The 24,109-nt window shown below is 40.7% G+C and overlaps 1 protein-coding gene across 2 annotated transcripts in view; it reads right to left on the reverse strand.

Annotated features, from left to right (window-relative positions):
• Positions 1-24,109, reverse strand: part of SCP2 (sterol carrier protein 2) — a 239,240-nt gene that overhangs the window by 74,506 nt on the left and 140,625 nt on the right. For both annotated transcript variants that reach the window (XM_037827204.1, XM_037827205.1), the window contains one exon: positions 5,543-5,650. In XM_037827204.1, the coding sequence (XP_037683132.1) occupies positions 5,543-5,650 (108 nt within the window). The remainder of the gene's footprint in view (positions 1-5,542; positions 5,651-24,109) is intronic.

Raw genomic sequence — 24,109 nt, forward strand, 5'->3', positions numbered from 1 at the left:
GCATCTGGCCCCTCCTACAACCAAAAAAGAGGCACAACGTTTAGTTGGCCTCTTTGGGTTTTGGAGACAACATATTCCTCATTTAGGTGTGCTACTCCGGCCCATTTACCGAGTGACTAGAAAAGCTTCTAGTTTTGAGTGGGGACCGGAGCAAGATGAGGTTCTGCAACAGGTCCAGGCTGCTGTGCAAGCTGCTCTGCCGCTTGGACCATATGATCCAGCTGATCCAATGGTGCTGGAAGTGTCAGTGGCAAATAGAGATGCTGTTTGGAGCCTTTGACAGGCTCCTATAGGAGAATCACAACGCAGGCCCTTAGGATTTTGGAGTAAAGCTTTACCATCCTCTGCAGATAACTACTCTCCATTTGAGAAACAACTGTTGGCCTGCTACTGGGCCTTAGCAGAGACAGAACGCTTAACCATGGGCCACCAAGTTACCATGAGACCTGGGTTACCTATCATGAGCTGGGTGTTATCTGACCCACCAAGCCATAAAGTTGGGCGTGCACAGCAGCACTCCATCATAAAATGGAAATGGTATATACGAGATAGAGCTCGAGCAGGTCCTGAAGGTACAAGTAAGTTACATGAGGAAGTGGCCCAAATGCCCATGGCCCCCACTCCTTCCACCTTACCTTCTCTTGCCCAGCCCACAGCTATGGCATCTTGGGGAGTTCCTTACAGTCAGTTGACTGAGGAAGAGAAGACTCGGGCCTGGTTTACAGATGGTTCTGCACGATATGCAGGTACCACCCGAAAGTGGAGAGCTGCAGCACTGCAGCCCCTTTCTGGGATATCCCTGAAGGACAGTGGTGAGGGGAAATCCTCCCAGTGGGCAGAACTTCGAGCAGTGCACCTGGTTGTTCACTTTGCTTGGAAGGAGAACTGGCCAGAGGTGCGTCTGTATACTGATTCCTGGGCTGTTGCTAATGGTTTGGCTGGATGGTCAGGGACTTGGAAGGAACACGATTGGAAGACTGGTGACAAAGAAGTCTGGGGAAGGGGTATGTGGATAGACCTTTCTGAGTGGGCAAACAACATGAAGATATTTGTGTCCCATGTGAATGCTCACCAGAGGCTGACTTCAGCAGAAGAAGGTTTTAATAACCAAGTGGATAAAATGACCCGTTTGGTGGATACCAATCAGCCTCTTTCCCCAGCAACTCCTGTCATTGCCCAATGGGCTCATGAACAAAGTGGTCATGGTGGTAGGGATGGAGGTTATGCATGGGCTCAGCAACATGGACTTCCACTCACCAAGGCTGACCTGGCCACAGCCACTGCTGAGTGTCCAATTTGCCAGCAGCAGAGACCCACACTCAGTCCCCGATATGGCACCATTCCTCGGGGTGATCAGCCTGCTACCTGGTGGCAGGTTGATTACATCGGACCACTTCCATCATGGAAAGGGCAGCGATTTGTTCTTACTGGAATAGACACATACTCTGGATATGGGTTTGCCTTCCCTGCACGACATGCTTCTGCCAAAACTACAATACGTGGACTTACAGAATGCCTCATCCACCGTCATGGTATTCCACACAGCATTGCTTCGGACCAAGGAACCCACTTCACAGCAAATGAAGTGAGGGGATGGGCACATGCTCATGGAATTCTGTGGTCTTACCATGTTCCCCATCATCCAGAAGCAGCTGGGTTGATAGAACGGTGGAATGGCCTATTGAAGACTCAATTACGGCGCCAACTAGGTGGCAATACCTTGCAGGGCTGGGGCAGTGTTCTCCAGGAGGCTGTGTATGCTCTGAATCAGCGTCCACTCTATGGTGCTGTTTCTCCCATAGCCAGGATTCATGGGTCCAGGAATCAAGGGGTGGAAACAGGAGTAGCACCACTCACTATCACTCCTAGTGATATACTAGGAAAATTTTTGCTTCCTGTCCCTGCAAGTTTAAGCTCTGCTGGTCTACAGGTCTTGGTTCCAAAAGGAGGAGTGCTTCCACCAGGAAACACAACAATAATCCCATTGAACTGGAAGTTAAGGCTGCCACCTGGCCACTTTGGGCTTCTTATGCCTCTGAATCAACAGGCAAGTAAGGGGATTACTGTACTGGCTGGGGTGATTGATCCTGACTATCAAGGGGAAATAGCACTACAACTACACAATGGAAGTAAAGAAGAGTTTTCCTGGCATACAGGAGATCCCCTGGGGCGTCTCTTAGTACTACCATGCCCCGTGATTCAAATCAATGGAAAACTGCAACAACCCAATCCAGGCAGGACTACCAATGGCCAAGAAACTTCAGGAATGAAGGTTTGGGTCACCCCACCAGGCAAAGAACCACGGCCAGCTGAAGTGCTTGCTGAGGGTAAAGGGAACATGGAATGGGTAGTCGAAGAAGGTCGTGATAAATATGAACTACGGCCACGTGACCAGTTACAGAAACGAGGACTATGATGATATGAATATTTCCTCCTCGTTTTGTGATGATTATGTTTGTATTTGTCTGTGAAGAGAATATTTTTGCTTTCTTCTCTGTCTTGTCCCCTTATCATATGGCATAAGCTGTAACGTTCATTTTGAAGATATGGTTTTGGGTGATGTGTACAACTGCCAAGTTGACAAGGGGTGGACTGTGATGGTTGGGTTCATGTGTCAACTTGGCTAGGTGGCCTAACTGTCTGGTCAAGCGGGCACTGGCCTGACGATTCCTGTGAGGCTATTTGAGGCTGGTTGGTTTGTCGGATCATCAGTCAATTGACTGCACCTGACTGATGACTCATCAAGGGGCGTGCTTCCACAGTGAGAGAATGCAATTGGCTGGATTTGGTCCGGGTGATCAGTTGGAGGCTTATAAGCCTGACGGTTAGAGAACCTTCACTTCTTCTTCAGCTGCTCAGTGAAGCTTTTCCTGGGGAGCTCGTCGAAGTTGCCAGTTCGTTTCCTGAGGAGTTCGTCAAAGTTGTCGGTTCGTTTCCTGAGGAGTTCTTCAAAGTTGCCGGTTCGTTTCCTGAGGAGTTCGTCAAAGTTGTCGGTTCGTTTCCCGAGGAGTTCGTCAGACGTCTTCCTTGGAGTTGACAGCTTGTTGACAGCTCTGCAGAATTTGGACTCGTGCGCTCCCGCAGTTGCGTGAGTCACTTTTACAATTTGATAATAAGAGACATCTCTCATTGATTCTGTTTCCAAGGAGAACCCTAACTAATACAGTAGCACAACAATGTAAGTACACTGAACAAAGGTAACTATGAATGCGGTTGAGAGAGGAAGGTGGGGAGCATGTGAGACACCACAAGAAAGGAGGAAAGATAAAGACTGGGACTGTGTAACTTGGTGAAATCTAGAGTATTCAACAATTGTGATAAAATGTACAAATATGTTCTTTCATGAGGGAGAACAAGCAAATGTCAACCTTGCAAGGTGTTAAAAATGGGGAGGCATTGCGGGAGGGATGCAATCAGCATAAACTAGAGACTGTAACTAATAGAATCATTGTATTATGCTTCCTTTAATGTAACAAAGGTGATATACCAAGGTGAATGCAGATAAGAGGGGGGGACAGGGGAGGCATGTTAGACACTTGACATTGGTGGTATTGTCTGATTCTTTATTCTACTTTGATTTAAGGTTATTTTTCCTTTCGCTGTTTCCTAGCTGTCATTTTTTTTTTCCTCTTTCTTTTGCCTCTCTACCTTCTATGACTCTCCCTCCTGCCTTGTGGAAGAAATGTAGATGCTCATATAGATAGTGGTGAAGGTGGTGAACACATAAATGTATGACCATGCAGAAAACCATCAATTATTTACTTGGGATGGAATGTATGGTGAGTGAACAAAACCATATTAAAAAAAAATGGGTTGATGACAAAACCTCGAGGGCAATATACTGAGTGAAATAAGCCATACACATTAGGACAATTATTATGGGGTCTCACTGACAGGAACTAATTATAATATGTAAACTCATAGACATGAAATATAAGGTACCAAGATATAGGATGAGGCTTAAGAATGGGGAGTGGTTGCTTAATATGAGGAGAATGTTGAATTAGGATGAACTCAGATGTTTGGAAATGAACAGGGGTGTTGGTAGCAACATGTGAGAATAACTAACAGCGCCGAATGGTGTGTGAATGAGGTGGAAAGGGGAAGCTCAGAGTCATATATGTCACCAGAAGGAAAGTTGGAGGTCAAAAGATGGGAATGTATAAAACTGAATCCTATGGTGGGCAATGTCCATGATCAACTGTGCAAATACTAGAAATCACTTCCATGAACCAGAACAAATGTATGACAATACAATTAGAAGTTAATAATAGAGGGGCATATAGGGAAGAACTATATACCTATTACAAACTATATACTACAGTCAGTAGTATTTCAACATTTTTTCATAAACAATAACAAATGCACTATATCAATACTACGAGTCAACAATTGAGGGGGGTTGGTTAGGGATAGTGGAGGATTCGAGTTTCCTTTTCTTTTTTTCTTTTTTCATCTTTCACTTTATTTCTTGTCTGGAGTAATGAAAAGTTTCTAAAGATTGAACAAAAATTAAGTGTGATGGATGCACAGCTGTATGAGGGTACCCAGGGGCAAGTGATTGTACACTTTGGATCTTTGTATGGTATCTGAAAAATCTCAAAAATGAAAAAAAAAAAATACCCAAATACAAAGATGGCAGTAAAAAAAGAGGAAAGAAAAAAAAAAAAAGAACCAAAGAACAGAAGGGAGAAATAGAAAACAAACAGCAAGGTAGCACATTATATTTTAACTGTGAGTCTCTCTCTCTCTGTCTATATAGCTATCTCTATCTACCCTACTAGAATATGAACTTACTAAACTTGAAGGATAAACAGAAATAAACCAGTGTTAACTGCTGTAACAAATACACTATTAATTCTAACTTCTTTCTTCTGGAATTTATGTGAATACATAAAATCTTATTAAATTAATTAATTTAATAAGACAATAAGGGAAAAAAAACACAAAACCCACCTATCTTCATAAAATTAGATCACGGAATTTTAGTGCTAAAAGTTATTTTAGAAATTGCCTTGTATAATTTCTTCATTTTACAATTAAAGAAAATAAGAATCCAAGTGATTGACTAATTGATTATTAACTGAAATAATCATGGCCAGTCAGCAGGAGAGCCAATGGTAAAAATTCATATTTCATAACTTCTAGGTCAGTTCTCTCAAGAGAAAAAGATTTCCATGCAACAACAACCACATATGTATACAATGACATATAAATAATGTGCTTATTTCAAATGATTCTTATCTAGCAAGATCTCTATTTGGCAACATCTTGTTACTTGGGTCACATACCTGTCTGAAAACAAAGAAATGTTTAAAAATATATATTGATCAATTTAGAGTTTCAATTAATTCAAGTTCTCATAAATCTGTTTTAATGAAATGTACTGTACTTAAAGGAAAAATTTAAATACTATGACTAAACAACCATTTAAAGAACCAGCTACCAAGCTCAGGGAATACCAGCTTTAATTCAAATCAATGACTAATTCACACTTATAACAAAAATGATAACAGTTTATGAAAGCTATGTGTAGTATTACCTGTAGCTCCCAGTGGGTGTCCCTTTGCAATCAATCCACCACTAGGATTTACCACCCACTTTCCTCCGTAAGTATTATCTCCTCTATCAACCAGTTTTCCACCTTGTCCTATGGAAGGAAAAATAATATTAACAAATGTTAAAAATAACATTGGAATAAATGATATGTTGTTGTTTTATTTCCAGTTACAGCCAAGAATTTCTTGGAGCAAATATTTCTTAATAGCTCCAACTAGTATCAATTTGATAAAAGCACTTTTAAAAGTTAGGTAACAAATAATGAGCAATAAAGGCTAATATTTTCAGAACATTTTCTGCATGAAACAAAGTTCCTAAAGAACTCTCAGGCTTCCAAGCTTGCTTCAAACATAACCGAGACTCAGAGAGACAGAAGGAAAATAAGAATTGAAATTGATACCTTACCATATAACACCATAACTAAAATAATTACACTAGCTTTATTATTTTTTACTTTTTTTACATTAGTTTTAAAAATTCATAATTTTCCCAAATATTACTCATTTCCATTTTCAAATGTTCTACTGTATGATATGCAAATATTCTTAGTAGAGAAAATATTTTAACTAGCACTTTCATGAAATGAAGTTGACTGAAAACACTGTTGAACCATAAAAGTAAGCTTAAAAAAATTATTTAATATGCTTGAAAGTTTTAACTAATGTTCCTGGCAATTCCATGGTCATTCTTGCAGGTGATTAAGAAGTAAATAAAAATGCATGCATTGTATAAAATATTCTTACATATGATATTTCTATAAAGCAGTAAGAGGTGGGAGCTCCAAATAATGATAACTGTTACAGCACTGCTACCGGAGGAAGCTAATAGCCTTTGAGCACTCACTCTGTATCAGGTGTTATTCTAAGTATTTTTACATAATATTTACTCAGGCCTACAAAGTAGGCACCATTATTCACATTTTAGAGATGAAGAAACAGGCACATAATGTTAAGTAAGCAGCCCAACGTCAAGCAGGGGGTCTTTGATTGATATTCAGCCAGCCTGACTCTAAAGCCTGTGTTATTACTCACTATATTATACTGCCTACAAAAAAGAGTTTCTCTATTGGTATTCACTAATGAAATACACTAGTCACAGAATTTTAGATGGCTCTAACATTTCTATCTTGGCTTTAAATCCAGACTGTAGATTAAAAACTTCTGGTTCAGGCATACTGTGTTTGTTTTTTTGGTGTGCTGCTGAAATAGAACCTGATACAAGACTGTAGTCATAGCAGATATTCTAGCTACTACTGCTGCTTTCAAAACTGCTAAGTATTAATGCTGTACCAAGTAATAGCAAACTGAGCACAAGGCAACATCAAAAAGTGATTAAATGCCAATGATTTTTTTTCCACAACATATTAGAAGATTCCTGCTTTCATGTAGTTTAATTTATTGTGAGGAGAGTGGTGGGAAGAGCAGACAATATATAAAATAAATAAGTAAAATATATAGTATTTAGAGTAGTGGTGAATGCCATGGAAAAAGGAAGGCAGGAAAGGGGTATAGAGTGTACAGGGACAAGGCAGACAGGGATTTATATTTTAAACCAAGTGATCAGAGAAGGCCTCCGTTGAGGTGACAACTGGGCAAAGACCTGAAGTGGGTGAGGGAGCAAATCATATGCATATACAGAATAAAGGTTCTGAGTGTGCCTAGAGTGTTTGAAGAAGGAGGTCAATGTAACTGGAGCAGAGTCAGAAAGTAGAAGAGGTCAGAGAGATGGGGGTGGGAGTGAAGAGGACAGATCTCATTTGGCTTTTACTTCTGAGTGAGATGGAAAACTACTGGGTTTTGAACAGGGGAAAGGCTTTATGCTTTTAACAGAATTACTCTAGGTTCAGGGTGAAGAACAGACTGTAAAGAGAAATACATAAAATCTTACTAAATTAATTAATTTAATAAGACATCCTAGTGCAGACCACCATCATTTCTTTTTTAGAAGATTGTAATCATCTCTTAACTGGTCCCCTTGCTTCTTCCTTTTCTCTCTCTCTTTTTTTTTTAACTTTATTTACCAAAAAATTAAAACAAACAAGCAAACAACAAAAAAATTAATTTAATTAACAAATTTGGACTACTCAATACAAGCTATAAATACAGATAAACCCGGACAAAGCAGGAAAGGAACCCTGAGGTCTCTCCTGGCAGACAGGACGCAGGGCTGATGAAAAAATAATAATAAATAAATAAAAACAGAGGTTTCTGGAGATGGCTGAGCTCATAACACTGGAAAACAGCTGTGCCCCAAGAAAAAGGGCACAGAGAACTGGGTACCAGCACTGGTCGACTGGTGAAATTGGGGGGCTGGGGATTGGCTCTGAAAAAGGGCTTTCTCTCTTTTTCTTTTTTTTTCCCTCCCACTCTAAGCTCATTAGAGAAAGCCTCAGGCATTTTCAGTTGTCAGCACTGACCCAGGCAAGGGTGGAGTTAAGAGAGTCAGAGGCACAAAGGAGGAATTCAAGTATAGGAGATAACTCTGTAAAGGGTGTATCTTCTAAGAAAAAGAGGTTAGAGCTCAACTCAAGTGGCTGCCCTCCCTCAGAGAACTCAGACCCCAGGGCCTGGGAGGGGGTGGGAGTGGACCAGAAACAAAGTAAGCTTGGCTTCTGACATCCTCAGCCCCTGACAAGGACAGGGTCCACTGAGAATTAAAGGGACTGCACCTCTTTACACCAGTGGGGAGCTGTGGGCTGACTAGTGCCACCTGCTGGACAGGATAGGAAAATCACAGAGTCTAGAGGCCTCACAGGGAAGTCTGACAATCTGCTGGGAGCATCCCCAGGGAAACATGATACTGATTCTACCTTCCTCCTGAAACCTGGGCCTGTCTAGTCTAGGGAAATCTGATTGGGGTAATCAAGAAAACCAGATGCCTAGACAACAAAAAATTACAAATTATACTAGGAAAAAATGAAGATATGGCCCAGTAAAAGGAACTTCACTTGAAATAGAGATACAACTTCAAATGAAATACAGGAGTTGAAACAACTAATTAAAGATCTTCAAACTATTGTGCTAAATCAATTAAAAAATCAAATCAATGAGTTGAGGGAAGATATGGCAAAAGAGATGAAGGATATAAAGAAGACAGTGGGCGAACATAAGGAAGAACTCAAAAGTTTGAAAAAACAATTGGCAGAACTTATGGGAATGAAAGGTACAATACAAGAATGAAAAACACAATGGAGATATATTGTGCATATTTGAAGACACAGAAGAAAAGATTCATGAACTGGAGGACAAGACATCTGATAACCTACAAATGAAAGAACAGATAGGAAAAGAATGGGAAAATATGAGCAGCATCTCAGGGAACTGAATGACAACATGAAAACACATGAATATATGTGTCTGGGTGTCCCAGAAGAAGAGAAGGAAAAAAGGGCAGAAACAATAATGAAAGGAATAATCACTGAAAAAGTCCCATCTCTTATGACATAAAAGTACAGATCCAAGAAGCACAGCATACCCTAAACAGAAGAGTTCCAAATACACTTACACCAAGACACTTAATAATCAGAGTATCAAATGTCAAAGACAAAGAGAATTCTGAAAGCAGCAAGAGAAAAGTGATCCATCACATACAAGGGAAGCTCAATAAGACTATGTGTGGATTTCTCAGTAGAAACCATGGAGGCAAGAAGGCAGTGGTATGATACACTTAAAATACTGAAAGAGAAAAACTGGCAGCCAAGAATTCTATATCCGGCAAAACAAGATACCTGTTCTTCAGAAAATACTAAAGGAAGTACTACAAGCAGGTAGGAAAAGACAGGAGAGAGGTTTGGAGCACAGTATTGGGTGATGGTAGCACAATACTGTAAGTACACTGAACAAAGATGACCTGGAGTATGGTTGAAAGAGGAAGGTTAGGGGCATGTGGGACACCAGAAGGAAAGACGGAAGATAAATACTGGTAATGTATGACTTAGTGAAACCTGGAGTGGTCAATGATGATGACTAAATGCACAAACATAACAACGTTTTTACAGGAGGGAGAACAAATGAATGTCAGCTTTGTAAGGTGTTAAAAATGGGGTGGTATTGGGGAAAAATACAATCAGTGCAATCTAAAGTCTATAGTTAACAGTAACATTGAATATGCTTCCATTAATTGTAACAAAGGCAATATATCAAAGCTAAATGTCTATAAGAGGGGGATATAAGGGAGGGGCATGAGATTCTTGGCATTGGTATTGCTGTCTGACTTTTTAATTGTATTTTATATTTATTTTTTCTTTTGTTGCTTTCTAGTTCTCATTTTTCCCTTTCAGTCTCTTTTTTCTTTTTTTGCTTCTTCCTCTTTCTTTGTGAAAGAAATGGAAATGTCCTCATAAAGGCAGTGGTGGTGAATGCATAACCATGTGATTACACAGGGAATTGTTTACTTAGGAGGCAATGTATGGCGTGTGAAGAAAACTGTCCACAAAATAAACAGAGGGATACAACTGCTGGAGAAAATGTGGAGAGGGGATGTACCTAATCACCGTTGGTTGGGAAGTAGAATGGGGCAGTCCATCTGGAGGGCAGTGTGGTGGTTCCACAGGAAGCTAACTATGGGGTTGCCATATGGTCCTGAAACCCTGTTATTGGGTACATACTTGGAAGAACTGATAAGAGGGACATGAATAGACATTTGTACAGTGGGATTTATGGTGGCAGTATTCATGATTCTCAGTCGATGGAGGTGGCCTAAGGGTACACAGACCAATGAACAGAATGGCAAACTGTGGTGTATACATACAATGGAATATTGAGCTGCTACGAGAAGGAGTGAAGTTGTGAGGTGAATGGACATTGAAGACAGTATGTTGAGTGAAATAAACCAGAAATGAAAAGAAAAACATAATGCCTCACTAATATAGACTAACTATAATGTGCAAACTCTGAGAATTGAGTCTGAGAGCACAGGTTATCAGGGGAAGGCTTCTTTTAAAGTTTCCTAGATTGTAAGCTCTTCCAGCAGCCACATCTATTCATGAGTTGTAATGGTTATTTCTAAATTCCGAGATGCTGAGCTCTTTGTGTATAACCTGGTCAGTCCTTGGAACTTTGGGTATCTATGTGACAACTGAGACTCAGAGCTAGTGCCCAGCAGTTATGAATATCAGCATTACCCCATACAGCAAATGTTAAAGAGTCTGTAAAAAGAGATCACGAGAGAGGGAAGATGGCAGCATAGAGAGGAGTGGAAGCTAAGTAGTCCCCCTGGAACAACTACAAAAAAACAGAAATAACTAGTGAATGATTCAGAATAACTGTGGGGGGGGGCAAATGAGACCATCCACTCATCATACACCAACCTGAATTGGGAGGAATGCCCGAGAACACAGCATAAAATCTGTAAGTAAAACCTGCGGATCCAAGTCATGAGACACCCTCCACCATAGCCCGAGCTGCAAAGCCTCGTGGTGCCAGAGAGAAGCTCTCTCCTAGCAAGTGAATATAGCTCAGCTGAGCTCCAACTGGGGTTTTAAGTAGCAAGTGTGAACTGCTCACTACAGGTACGAATCCCCAAAAAATAGACAGAGGCTTTGGGTGACGACTGACCTTGGAGAGCTGGAGGGTCGCCTTGGAATAGGTTTGAAGGGGACTACCTGTTTCTTTTTCGGCTCAGTGGAGAAAGCCCCAGCCATTTTCCGTTCCCAATGCTGTCACTCAGAGAAGGGTGGAGATAGCACAAGCAGAGAGAGACCACTGAAATGCTAATGACCTCCCCCTAGGAGGTCTATCTTCTCCAAGAGGAAAGGGGTGGGGCCCTTTCCATTCAGAACCAGACCCCAGAGCCTGGGGGAACACGGCCATACCTCGTCACACCAGTCAAGAATTATAGGCCAAAAAGGAGAAAAAAACGCACGACTTGCAGCCATCTCCGCAGTGGGCGGGGGCACTCCTGCCCAGGGCCGAACCCACAGCACAGAGCTGTGCCAAGAAACCCACTGTGACAGGGAGTCTCTCCTGCAGCACCGCTCACATGCCACAGTATCGGCTGTGGACAGTGGCCTTGAATACACCCACAGCTGATTGTCCTGGAGCTGGGAGGGCGGAGCTGTGCAGAAGGGGGACATTAACTTGTCCCATTCAACCATCTTTGAAGAGGGCTGGGAACACCCCTGCACAGCCCAGCATCCCAGGGCTTCCCTGGAGGCCAGCGCACACTTGTGACATGGCACGGCCCTCCCTCCCTCAGCAGAGGTCCTCGAAGAGCACAGCAGGGAAGGGGGAACCACTTGGAAATCCCAGAGAACCTATGCCAATACCAAGGACTTTTGGGTCAGCAGCAGAGAACAGCCTTAAATCTCTGGGAACACCTGGGAGGTTTGATTATTAAAGCTGCCCTTCATCCCTAACTGCTCAGATGCACGCCCCTCATTCGGGGCAGACGGCGCTGACAGCACACCCAAATTAAGTGCACCAATTAGACGGCACCAGAGTCAGATCCCCATACACCACAAAGACAAAGTTGTGGAGAACTGACTTGAGGGGAATAGGTGACTCACAGACGCCATCTGCTGGTTAGATAAAGTGTACGCCACCAAGCTGCAATTCTGAGATCAAGTAAAGCAAATGCCAAGAGGCCAAAAACAACAGAAAATCTTAAAGCTTATGATAAAACCAGACAATATGGAGAACCCAAACCTAAACACCCAAATCAAAAGATCAGAAGACACACAGTACTTGGTGCAATTAATCAAAGAACTACAGACAGGCAATGAGAGCATGGCACAGGATATAAAGGACATGAAGAAGAGCATGGCACAGGACATAAAAGACATAAAGAAGACCCTAGAACACCATAAAGAAGATATTGCAAGAGTAAATTAAAAAATAGAAGACCTTACGGAAATTAAAGAAACTGTAGGCCAAATTAAAAAGACTCTGGATACTCATAATACAAGATTAGAGGAAGCTGAACAACAACTCAGCCTCCTTGAGGACCACAGAACAGAAAATGAAGGAACAAAAGAAAGAATGGGGAAAAAAATTGAAAAAATTGAAATGGATCTCAGGGATATGATAGATAAAATAAAATGTCCAAATTTAAGACTCATTGGTGTCCCAGAAGGGGAAGAGAAGGGTAAAGGTCTAGAAAGAGTATTCAAAGAAATTGTTGGGGTAAACTTCCCAAACCTACACAATACAAATACACAAAGTATAAATGCCCAGCGAACTCCAAATAGAATAAATCCAAATAAACCCACTCCAAGACATATTCTGATCAGACTGTCAAATACTGAAGAGAAGGAGCAAGTTCTGACAGCAGCAAGAGAAAAGCAATTCACCACATACAAAGGAAACAATATAAGACTGAGTTGTGACTCCTCAGTGGCCACCATGGAGGTGAGAAGGCAGTGGCATGACATATTTAAAATTCTGAGAGAAAAATTTCCAACCAAGAATACTTTATCCAGCAAAACTCTCCTTCAAATTTGAGGAAGAGCTTAAATTTTTCACAGACAAATGCTGAGAGATTTTGCTAATAAAAGACCTGCCCTACTTCAGATACTAAAGGAAGCCCTACGGACAGAGAAACAAAGAAAGGAGAGAGAGAGAGATAGAGAATTTTAACAGACATATATAGAATATTACATCCCAGGTCACTAGAACACACATTCTTCTCTAGTGATCACGGATCCTTCTCCAGAATGGACTGTATGCTGGGACATAAAAACAAGCCTCAATAAAAAAAAAATGAATTTGTTCAAAGCACATTCTCTGACCACAGTGGAATACAAATAGAAGTCAATAACCATCAGAGACGTGGAGAATTCACAAACATCTGGAGGATAAAAATGAGGGGGAGATGAAAACATTCCCGGATAATCAAAAGCTAAGGGACTTCATCACCAGTAATCAGTCCTATAAGAAATGCTAAAGATTATTCACAATTGCCAAGAGATGGAAACAACCCAAATGTCCTTCAACAGATGAGTGGATAAATAAAATGTGGTATATACACACGATGGAATACTACGCGGCAGTAAGAAGGAACGATCTCGTGAAACATATGACAACATGGATGAACCTTGAAGACATAATGCTGAGCGAAATAAGCCAGGCACAAAAAGAGAAATATTATATGCTACCACTAATGTGAACTTTGAAAAATGTAAAACAAATGGTTTATAATGTAGAATGTAGGGGAACTAGCAGTAGAGAGCAATTAAGGAAGGGGGAACAATAATCCAAGAAGAACAGATAAGCTATTTAACGTTCTGGGGATGCCCAGAAATGACTACGGTCTGTTAATTTCTGATGGATATAGTAGGAACAAGTTCACAGATATGTTGCTATATTATGTAACTTTCTTGGGGTAAAGTAGGAACATGTTGGAAGTTAAGCAGTTATCTTAGGTTAGTTGTCTTTTTCTTACTCCCTTGTTATGGTCTCTTTGAAATGTTCTTTTATTGTATGTTTGTTTTCTTTTTAACTTTTTTTTTTCATACAGTTGATTTAAAAAAGAAGGGAAAGTTAAAAAAAAAAAAAAAGAAAGAAAAACAAAGAAAAAAAAAAAGATGTAGTGCCCCCTTGAGGAGCCTGTGGAGAATGCAGGGGTATTCGCCTACCCCACCTCCATGGTTGCTAACATCACCACATACATAGGGGACTGGTGTTTTGATGGGTTGAGCCCTCTACCATAAGTTTTACCCTTGGGAAGGCGGTTGCTGCAAAGGAGAGGCTAGGCCTCCCTATATTTGTGCCTAAGAGTCTCCTCCTGAATGCCTCTTTGTTGCTCAGATGTGGCCCTCTCTCTCTGGCTAAGCCAACTTGAAAGGTGAAATCACTGCCTTCCCCCCTACGTGGGATCAGACACCCAGGGGAGTGAATCTCCCTGGCAACGTGGAATATGACTCCCGGGGAGGAATGTAGACCCGGCATCGTGGGACGGAGAACATCTTCTTGACCAAAAGGGGGATGTGAAAGGAAATGAAATAAGCTTCAGTGGCAGAGAGATTCCAAAACGAGCCGAGAGATCACTCTGGTGGGCACTCTTACGCACACTTTAGACAACCCTTTTTAGGTTCTAAAGAACTGGGGTAGCTGGTGGTGGATACCTGGAACTATCAAACTACAACCCAGAACCCATGAATCTCGAAGACAGTTGTATAAAAATGTAGCTTATGAGGGGTGACAATGGGATTGGGAAAGCCATAAGGACCAAACTCCACTTTGTCTAGTTTATGGATGGATGTGTAGAAAAGTAGGGGAAGGAAACAAACAGACAAAGGTACCCAGTGTTCTTTTTTACTTCAATTGCTCTTTTTCACTCTAATTATTATTCTTGTTATTTTTGTGTGTGTGCTAATGAAGGTATCAGGGATTGATTTAGGTGATGAATGTACAACTATGTAATGGTACTGTAAACAATCGAAAGTACGATTTGTTTTGTATGTCTGCATGGTATGTGAATATATCTCAATAAAATGATGATTAAAAAAAAAAAAAAAGAAATGCTAAAGGAAGTTGAGCAGGCTGAAAGGAAGGGACACTAAACAATTGAATGAAACTACATGAAGAAATAAAGATTTCCAGTAAAGACCACATGGTAAATATAAATACCAATATTACTGTATTTTTGATTTATAACTCCACTATTTACTTCCTACAGGATCTAAAATACATAAACTGTAATGATAAATCAGTGGTTTTGGACTCAATGTAAAATAGGTAATTTTTGACAAGAACTACATAAAGGTGGGGGAATGAGGGAGTATAGGAACATAGCTTATGTGTCATATTGAAATTAAGTTGGTATCAAAGAAAAACAAGATTGTTACAGATTTAAGATGTTAAATTTAAGCCCCATGTTAAACACAAAATAAGTATCAGAAGATATGACCATAGAGATGAGAAGTAGAGTAGGGGTTCCGAGAAGTGGGGGAAGGAGCAATGGGGAGTTAAGAAATGAGAATAGGGTTTCTGTTTAGGGTGAAGGGAAACTTGTAGAAATGGATGGTGGGAAGGTGATAGCATTGCAACATTCTAAATGTGATTAATCCCACTAATGGAATGCTAGGGAGGAGGTGGAATGGGAAGATTTAGGTTATATATATGTTTCCACAATTGGAAAAAAAAACAGTCTAGATGACAATTAAATGCCAAGGATGATCCTGGATGGGATCTGAGGATGGAGGAGAGGAGGCTCAAAGGGACACAGATGGGACACAAGAAAAAAAAAGAAAAAAAAAAACAGGAAATACAGAATGTAAGCTTTATATCAATGTTGAATTTCTTTAACTTCTTAGCTGCGCTTAATGAGATTGCATAAAAGAATGTTCTTGTCCATGGGAAAGGTATATGTGAATTATATTGTTTGTTCAAAGATATGTGCAGCTTGCTCTCATATGTTCAGAGGACAGAGCAATAGATGATGAATGATAGTGAGGGAGGGAGGAAAAGAAAGAAACGGTGGTGTGACAGGATATTAAAGGTGTTGGATCGGGGTATCGGGGGAGGGGGGTCGGGGTATGATGGAGTTCTATGTATGGGGTTTGTACTGTTTTTGCAACTGTTCCTGTAAGATTGAATTTATTTCAAAATAAAATTTATTAAATTAAAAAAAAGAGATCAGACTTCAATGAGAGATATGAATGAAATGGACTTGGTTAGGGCTAAGGTAAATCAGACTAAAGGATAAAGGGCAATATTGAAGGTGTTTTTAAAACTTCAACTTCTGTGTGAGGCCAAAGGAAGAAATGTTTATTAGGTGCAAAATCTATATTTTTTGCAACATACTATGTGATTTAACCTGTATGGTCAGCTTATTCAAACAACATAATTACATAAAACATTGAATAGGGAGTGAAATCTGGTTGTTTTGTACAGGTTAGTGCCCCAATACATACCAGAGTAATTTGGGGAGAGAATAAAAATGTATTTGCAAAGCCCCCTTGAGGGACTTGGAGAAAATATGGAAATATTAAATTTCCCCACCAGGGGAATTAATGATATTCCCACAAGCATTGAGGCTACCAGTTTAGTAGGCCAAGCCCTTGATCTTGCAGCTTGCCCTTATAAAGTTTGTTACTACAAAGGAGAAGCTAAGCCTACTTAAAATTGTGCCTCACAGTCACCCGCAGAGAAGCTTTCTTGTTGCTCAAATGTGGCCTCTCTTTCTAAGCCAACTCTGCAGGTAAACTCACTGACCTCCCTCCACGGGACATGATTCCCAGGGATGTAAATCTCCCTGGTGGTGTGGGACATGACTTGTGGGGATGAGCTTTGCCCTGGCATTGTGGGATTGAGAAAGCCTTTTTGGACCAAAAGGGAAGAGAAATGAAACAAAATAAACTTTCAGTGGCTGAGAGATTTCAAATAGAGTTGAGGTCATTCTGGAGGTTATTCTTATGTATTATACAGATATCCCTTTTTAGTCTGTAGTATATTGGAATAGCTAGAAGGAAATACCTGAAAATGTTGAACTGTAACCCAGTAGCCTTGATTCTTGAAGACGAATGTATTACTATATAGCTTACACTGTGTGCCCATGTGATTGTCAAACTTTGTGGCTCCCACTTCCTTTATCCGGTGTATGGATGGATTAACAGAAAAATGAGGGCAAAAAGTAAATGAATAATAGTGAGGGATGGGGGTATGGGATGTTTTGGGTGTTCTTTTTTACTTTACCTTTTATTCTTTTTCTTTTTTGTGTGTGGTAATGAAAATGCTCAAAAACTGATTGTGGAGATAAATACACAACTATATAATGGTACTGTGAACAACTGACTGTACATTGTAGATGATTGTATGGTATGTGAATATATCTTTATAAAATTGAGTTTTAAAAAATTAATCAATAGAGCCTATGGGAACTAGGGACAATTTTTAAAAGTCTAACATCTGCATTATTAGCATTCTCAGAAGGAAAGGAGAAAGAAATTGAGACAGAAAAAATTTGAAAAAATAATGGCCCTAAACTTTCCAAATGTGTAAAAGATGTATTCTCCGTTCAAAAAGCTCTGAAAACCCAAAACAGAATAAATTAAAAGAAAACCATGACTAGACACAGCACAATCAAACTGCTGCAAATGAAAGATAAAGAAAAAAATCTGAAAAATGGCTAGAGAAAAATGACCTATTATACACAGGAGAACCAAAATTTGAGTGACCACAGATTTCTTATCGGAATCCATGGATAGCAGAAGAGTAGAGCAACATTTTTAAGAACTAAAAGAGAAAACCTGTGAACACAGAGTTCTTTATCCAGAAAAAATATTCTTTGGGAATTAAGGCTAAATAAAGATATTTTCAGATGAGGGAAAAACAAGAGAATCCATCTTGAGCTAACCTGATTTATAACTGTTCTAGTTTGTTAATGCTGCCAGAATGCAACACATCAGAAATGGATTGGCTTTAATAAAAGGGGGTTTATTTGGTTACACAGTTACAGTCTTAAGGCCATAAAGTGTGCATCAGCAAAGGGTACCTTCACTGGAGGATGGCCAATGGCATCCAGAAAACCTCTGTTAGCTCTGAGAAGGCATGTGGCTGGCGTCTGCTCCAAATTCTGGTTTCAAAATGTTTTTCTCCCGGGATGTTCCTCTCTAGGCTGCAGCTTCTCTTCAAAATGTCACTCTCAGTTGCTCTTGGGGTGTTTGTCCTCTCTTAGCTTCTCCAGAGCAAGAGTTTGCTTTCAACGGCTGTCTTCAAACTGTCTCTCATCTACAGCTACTTTCTCAGCTTCTGTGCATTCTTCAAAGTGTCCCTCTTGGCAGGAGCAAGCTCGCTCCTTCTGTCTGAGCTTATATAGTGCTCCAGTGAACTAATCAAGGCCCATGCTGAATGGGTGTGGCCACACCTCCATAGAAATTATCTCATCAGAGTTATCACCTACAGTTAGGTGGATCACATCTCCATGGAAACACTAAAAGGATTCCAATCTAATCAGCACTAAAATGTCTGCCCCACAAGACTGCATCAGAGAATATGGCTTTTTCTGGGGGACATAATACATTCAAACCGGCACAATAACTAATGCTAAAAGAAGTTTTTTAGACTAAAGGAAATGATACCAGAGGAAAACCTGGATTTTTGTGAATGAAGGAACAAAATAAATGATAAATATCTTGGTAAATATTATAAAATATTTTTTTCCTCTTAAGTTCTCTAAAATATGTATGGTTGTTGAAAGCAAAAACCACAATATTGTCTGTTGGGATTTTCCAGGTTTGCAGATTTAACACAAATGGCAATTATGACATAAGGTCAGTGCAGAGAGAAGTCATTAATGGACATATGCAGTTATAAAGTTTCCACATTTTACGTGAAGTGGTACAATATTAACTATAAATAGACTGTAAAGGTCTACTTAAACCATAACTCTTAGAGAAACCTCAACTTTGGGTGATTTTACCCTTCAGGAGACATTTGGCAATGTATGGAGACATTTTTGGTTGTGACAATGGGGGTGGGGGGTGGGGGTGCAACTGGCATCTAGTGGATCAAGACCAGGAATACTATTAAACATCCTATAATGCACAGGGCAGACCCCCATGACAAAGAATGACAGAGCTCAAAATGTCAACAGTGCTGAAGCTGAGAAACCTTGCCCTACAACGGCCACTAAAAAAATAAAACAAAGAGATAAAGCCAAAAAGTCAATAGATAAATTTAAATGCCATACTAAAAAATATTCATATAACCCAAAAGGAGATAGAAAAGGAGAAACAAAAACCAGATGAGAAAGAGAAAACGTAATAAAATGGTCAGCCTAAATCCAACAATATCAATAATTACATTAAATGCTAATGATCTAAATTGGTACTGCCCAATAGTACCAATATAATGCAAATCATATATGTAATTAACATTTTCTAGTATATATTTCACTTAATTTACATTTTATTTCACCTAATATACACAAAATATTATTTCAACCTGTAATCAATAAAAAAGTTACTAATGAGATACTTTATTTTCTTTTTTTCTTCAGTCTTCAAAATCTGGTTGTATTTTGTACTTACTGCTCATTTCAATTTGGACTAGCCATATTTCAAGAGCTCAATAGCCATATATTTGGCTGGTGACTACTGTATTACATAACACAGATCTCAACACTCCAGTTAAAAGACGGAAAGTGACAAAGTAGATACAAAACTATACACTACTATATGCTGTGTACAAGAGACACAATTTAAATAAATAACACAAATAGGGTGAAAACAAATGGATAAAAAAAGATACAACATACAAGCAGTAAGCATAAAGAAGGCTGTAGCGGCTATTTTAATATCAGATAAAATAGACTTCTAGACAAAGAATATAATGATAGATAAAGAAGGATATTTCATAATTTAAAAGGGGATGATTCATCAGGAACATAACAACTATGAATGTGTTTGTGGTTAATAACTGAGCCTCAAAATAAATGAAGTAAAAAGTGATAGAATTAAAGGGAGAAATAGACAATTAGAGTAGGGCATTTTAATGCTCCTCTCAGCACTGATAAGCATAAATTTAAAAAATCAGTAGAGACATAGAAGATCTGAAAAACCATATCAACCATTTTGATCTAATTGACATGGAACACTACATCTGGCCACTGCAGAACACATTATTTTTAAGTTCACATGATTCACTCACCAATATAGACCATATGCTGAGCCATAGCATAAGTTTCAATCAATTTTAAAGGATCAAAATCAAACTGCTGAGGTGGAGCGGGCTTCTCCTCCATGAAAGAAACTACAGAGGGGCCAGAGGACACCTGGGACTGTGGTTTTGGGGTCTGGCCAGCCGGAGAGGGATTCTTGTGGAGACTGGTAAAGATGTAGACAAAAGCACGGAGAGACGGTGCCTCGAGGAATGGGGTGAATTTGTTTGGCCAGGTCTTCCTCCTGGGCTGGCAGTGGCAAAGACAACCTCTGGGCAAGGGAATGAGCAGCGGCTCTCTACTCATGTGCACCTACCTTGGCAGTTAGCTGGCATGTGAATAGAGAGCTGCTGCTCTCCACAGTCAGATGGCCAGGAGCTCCCATGACGGAATCCAGGAGGCAGCATTTGCTCTTGACCCACGGAAGACAGGGTGTGCAACAGCAAGAGCTAGAGATAAGAGTGGGCACCACACCAATGCATCAAGAGCCCTTCCCACACCACAGAGGCAGGGAGCAGACTCCCTGCCAAACTGCACAGGGCCCAAATTACACCCCAGGGCAGGCAGTCCCCAGTGCACCAGAGAACTGGTGAACTGATTGGTTCCCCCCCCCCCCCCGGGTTTGAACTCTGTCCCGCACAAAGGACAATTTCAGGTAAGGCTAGCTTGGGAGTAAAAGGCGGCTCAAGAGTGCCACCTCCTGGTAGAACGGGGAAAATGCATTCCAGCAAATTGTAGCTCTGCCAAATTATACATAAATTCTCAAATAATCCTGCATTTCCCACAATAACCTTATCAAAACAAGCAAATTCCATGAATCCAACAGAAAATCATAAAGCACCTAAAGAATCAAGAACATATAGAAAGGCCAAATGAATAAATTAAAAAGCCAGAGGAGGAGGCGGGGCAAGATGGCAGACTGGTGAGCTGTATGTTTTAGTTACTCCTCCAGGAAAGTAGGTAGAAAGCCAGGAACTGCGTGGACTGGACACGACAGAGCAATCTGTCTTTGGGCATACTTCATACAACACTCATGAAAATGTCGAACTGCTGAGATCAGCGAAATCTGTAAGTTTTTGCGGCCAGGGGACCCGCGCCCCTCCCTGCCAGGCTCAGTCCCATGGGAGGAGGGGCTGTCAGCTCCGGGAAGGAGAAGGGAGAACTGCAGTGGCAGCCCTTATCGGAAACTCATTCTACTGATCCAAACTCCAACCATAGATAGACTGAGACCAGACACCAGAGAATCTGAGAGCAGCCAGCCCAGCAGAGAGGAGACAGGCATAGAAAAAAAAAAACAACACGAAAAACTCCAAAATAAAAGCAGAGGATTTTTGGAGTTCTGGTGAACACAGAAAGGGGAAGGGCGGAGCTCAGGCCTTGAGGCGCATATGCAAATCCTGAAGAAAAGCTGATCTCTCTGCCCTGTGGACCTTTCCTTAATGGCCCTGGTTGCTTTGTCTATTAGCATTTCAATAACCCATTAGATCTCTAAGGAGGGCCTTTTTTTTTTTTTTTTAAATCCTTTTTTCTTTTTCTAAAACAATTACTCTAAGAAGCCCAATACAGAAAGCTTCAAAGACTTGCAATTTCGGCACGTCAAGTCAAGAGCAGAACTAAGAGAGCTCTGAGACAAAAGGCAATAATCCAGTGGCTGAGAAATTTCACTAAACACCACAACTTCCCAAGAAAAGGGGGGTGTCCGCTCACAGCCACCATCCTGGTGGACAGGAAACACTCCTGCCCATCGCCAGCCCCATAGCCCAGAGCTGCCCCAGACAACCCAGTGTGACGGAAGTGCTTCAAATAACAGGCACACACCACAAAACTGGGCGTGGACATTAGCCTTCTCTACAACCTCAGCTGATTGTCCCAGAGTTGGGAAGGTGGAGCAGTGTGAATTAACAAAGCCCCACTTAGCCATCATTTGAGCAGACTGGGAGCCTCCCTACACAGCCCAGCAGCCCAGAACTGCCCTGGGGGGACGGCACTCACCTGTGACATAGCACAGTCATCCCTCAACAGAGGACCCGGGGTGCACGGCCTGGAAGAGGGGCCCACTTGCAAGTCTCAGGAACCATACACCAATACCAAGGACTTGTGGGTCAGTGGCAGAGACAAACTGTGGCAGGACTGAACTGAAGGATTAGACTATTGCAGCAGCTTTAAAACTCTAGGATCACCAGGGAGATTTGATTGTTAGGGCCACCCCCCCTCCCCGACTGCCCAGAAACACGCCCCACATACAGGGCAGGCAACACCAACTACACACGCAAGCTTGGTACACCAATTGGGCCCCACAAGACTCACTCCCCCACTCACCAAAAAGGCTAAGCAGGGGAGAACTGGCTTGTGGAGAACAGGTGGCTTGTGGACACCACCTGCTGGTTAGTTAGAGAAAGTGTACTCCACGAAGCTGTAGATCTGATAAATTAGAGATAAGGACTTCAATAGGTCTACAAACCCTAAAAGAACCCTATCAAGTTCAGCAAATGCCACGAGGCCAAAAACAACAGAAAATTATAAAGCATATGAAAAAACCAGACGATATGGATAACCCAAGCCCAAGCACCCAAATCAAAAGACCAGAAGAGACACAGCACCTAGAGCAGCTACTCAAAGAACTAAAGATGAACAATGAGACCATAGTACGGGATATAAAGGAAATCAAGAAGACTCTAGAAGAGCATAAAGAAGACATTGCAAGACTAAATAAAAAAATGGATGATCTTATGGAAATTAAAGAAACTGTTGACCAAATTAAAAAGACTCTGGACACTCATAGTACAAGACTAGAGGAAGTTGAACAATGAATCAGTGACCTCGAAAATGACAGAATGGAAAATGAAAGCATAAAAGAAAGAATGGGGAAAAAAATTGAAAAAATCAAAATGGACCTCAGGGATATGATAGATAATATGAAACGTCCAAATATAAGACTCATTGGTGTCCCAGAAGGGGAAGAAAAGGGTAAAGGTCTAGGAAGAGTATTCAAAGAAATTGTTGGGGAAAACTTCCCAAATCTTCTAAACAACATAAATACACAAATCATAAATGCTCAGCGAACCCCAAATAGAATAAATCCAAATAAACCCACTCCGAGACATATACTGATCACACTGTCAAACACAGAAGAGAAGGAGCAAGTTCTGAAAGCAGCAAGAGAAAAGCAATTCACCACATACAAAGGAAACAGCATAAGACTGAGTAGTGACTACTCAGCAGCCACCATGGAGGCAAGAAGGCAGTGGCACGATATATTTAAAATTCTGAATGAGAAAAATTTCCAGCCAAGAATACTTTATCCAGCAAAGCTCTCCTTCAAATTTGAGGGAGAGCTTAAATTTTTCACAGACAAACAAATGCTGAGAGAATTTGCTAACAAGAGACCTGCCGTACTGGAGATACTCAAGGGAGCCCTACAGACAGAGAAACAAAGACAGGACAGAGAGACTTGGAGAAAGGTTCAGTACTAAAGAGATTCGGTATGGGTACAATAAAGGATATTAATAGAGAGAGGGAAAAATATGGCAAACATAAACCAAAGGATAAGATGGCTGATTCAAGAAATGCCTTCACAGTTATAACGTTGAATGTAAATGGATTAAACTCCCCAATTAAAAGATATAGATTCGCAGAATGGATCAAAAAAAATGAACCATCAATATGTTGCATACAAGAGACTCATCTTAGACACAGGGACACAAAGAAACTGAAAGTGAAAGGATGGAAAAAAATATTTCATGCAAGCTACAGCCAAAAGAAAGCAGGTGTAGCAATATTAATCTCAGATAAAATAGACTTCAAATGCAGGGATGTTTTGAGAGACAAAGAAGGCCACTACATACTAATAAAAGGGGCAATTCAGCAAGAAGAAATAACAACCGTAAATGTCTATGCACCCAATCAAGGTGCCACAAAATACATGAGAGAAACACTGGCAAAACTAAAGGAA

The sequence above is a fragment of the Choloepus didactylus genome, chromosome 2 (assembly GCF_015220235.1).
Source record: "Choloepus didactylus isolate mChoDid1 chromosome 2, mChoDid1.pri, whole genome shotgun sequence".
NCBI lineage: Eukaryota > Metazoa > Chordata > Mammalia > Pilosa > Megalonychidae > Choloepus > Choloepus didactylus.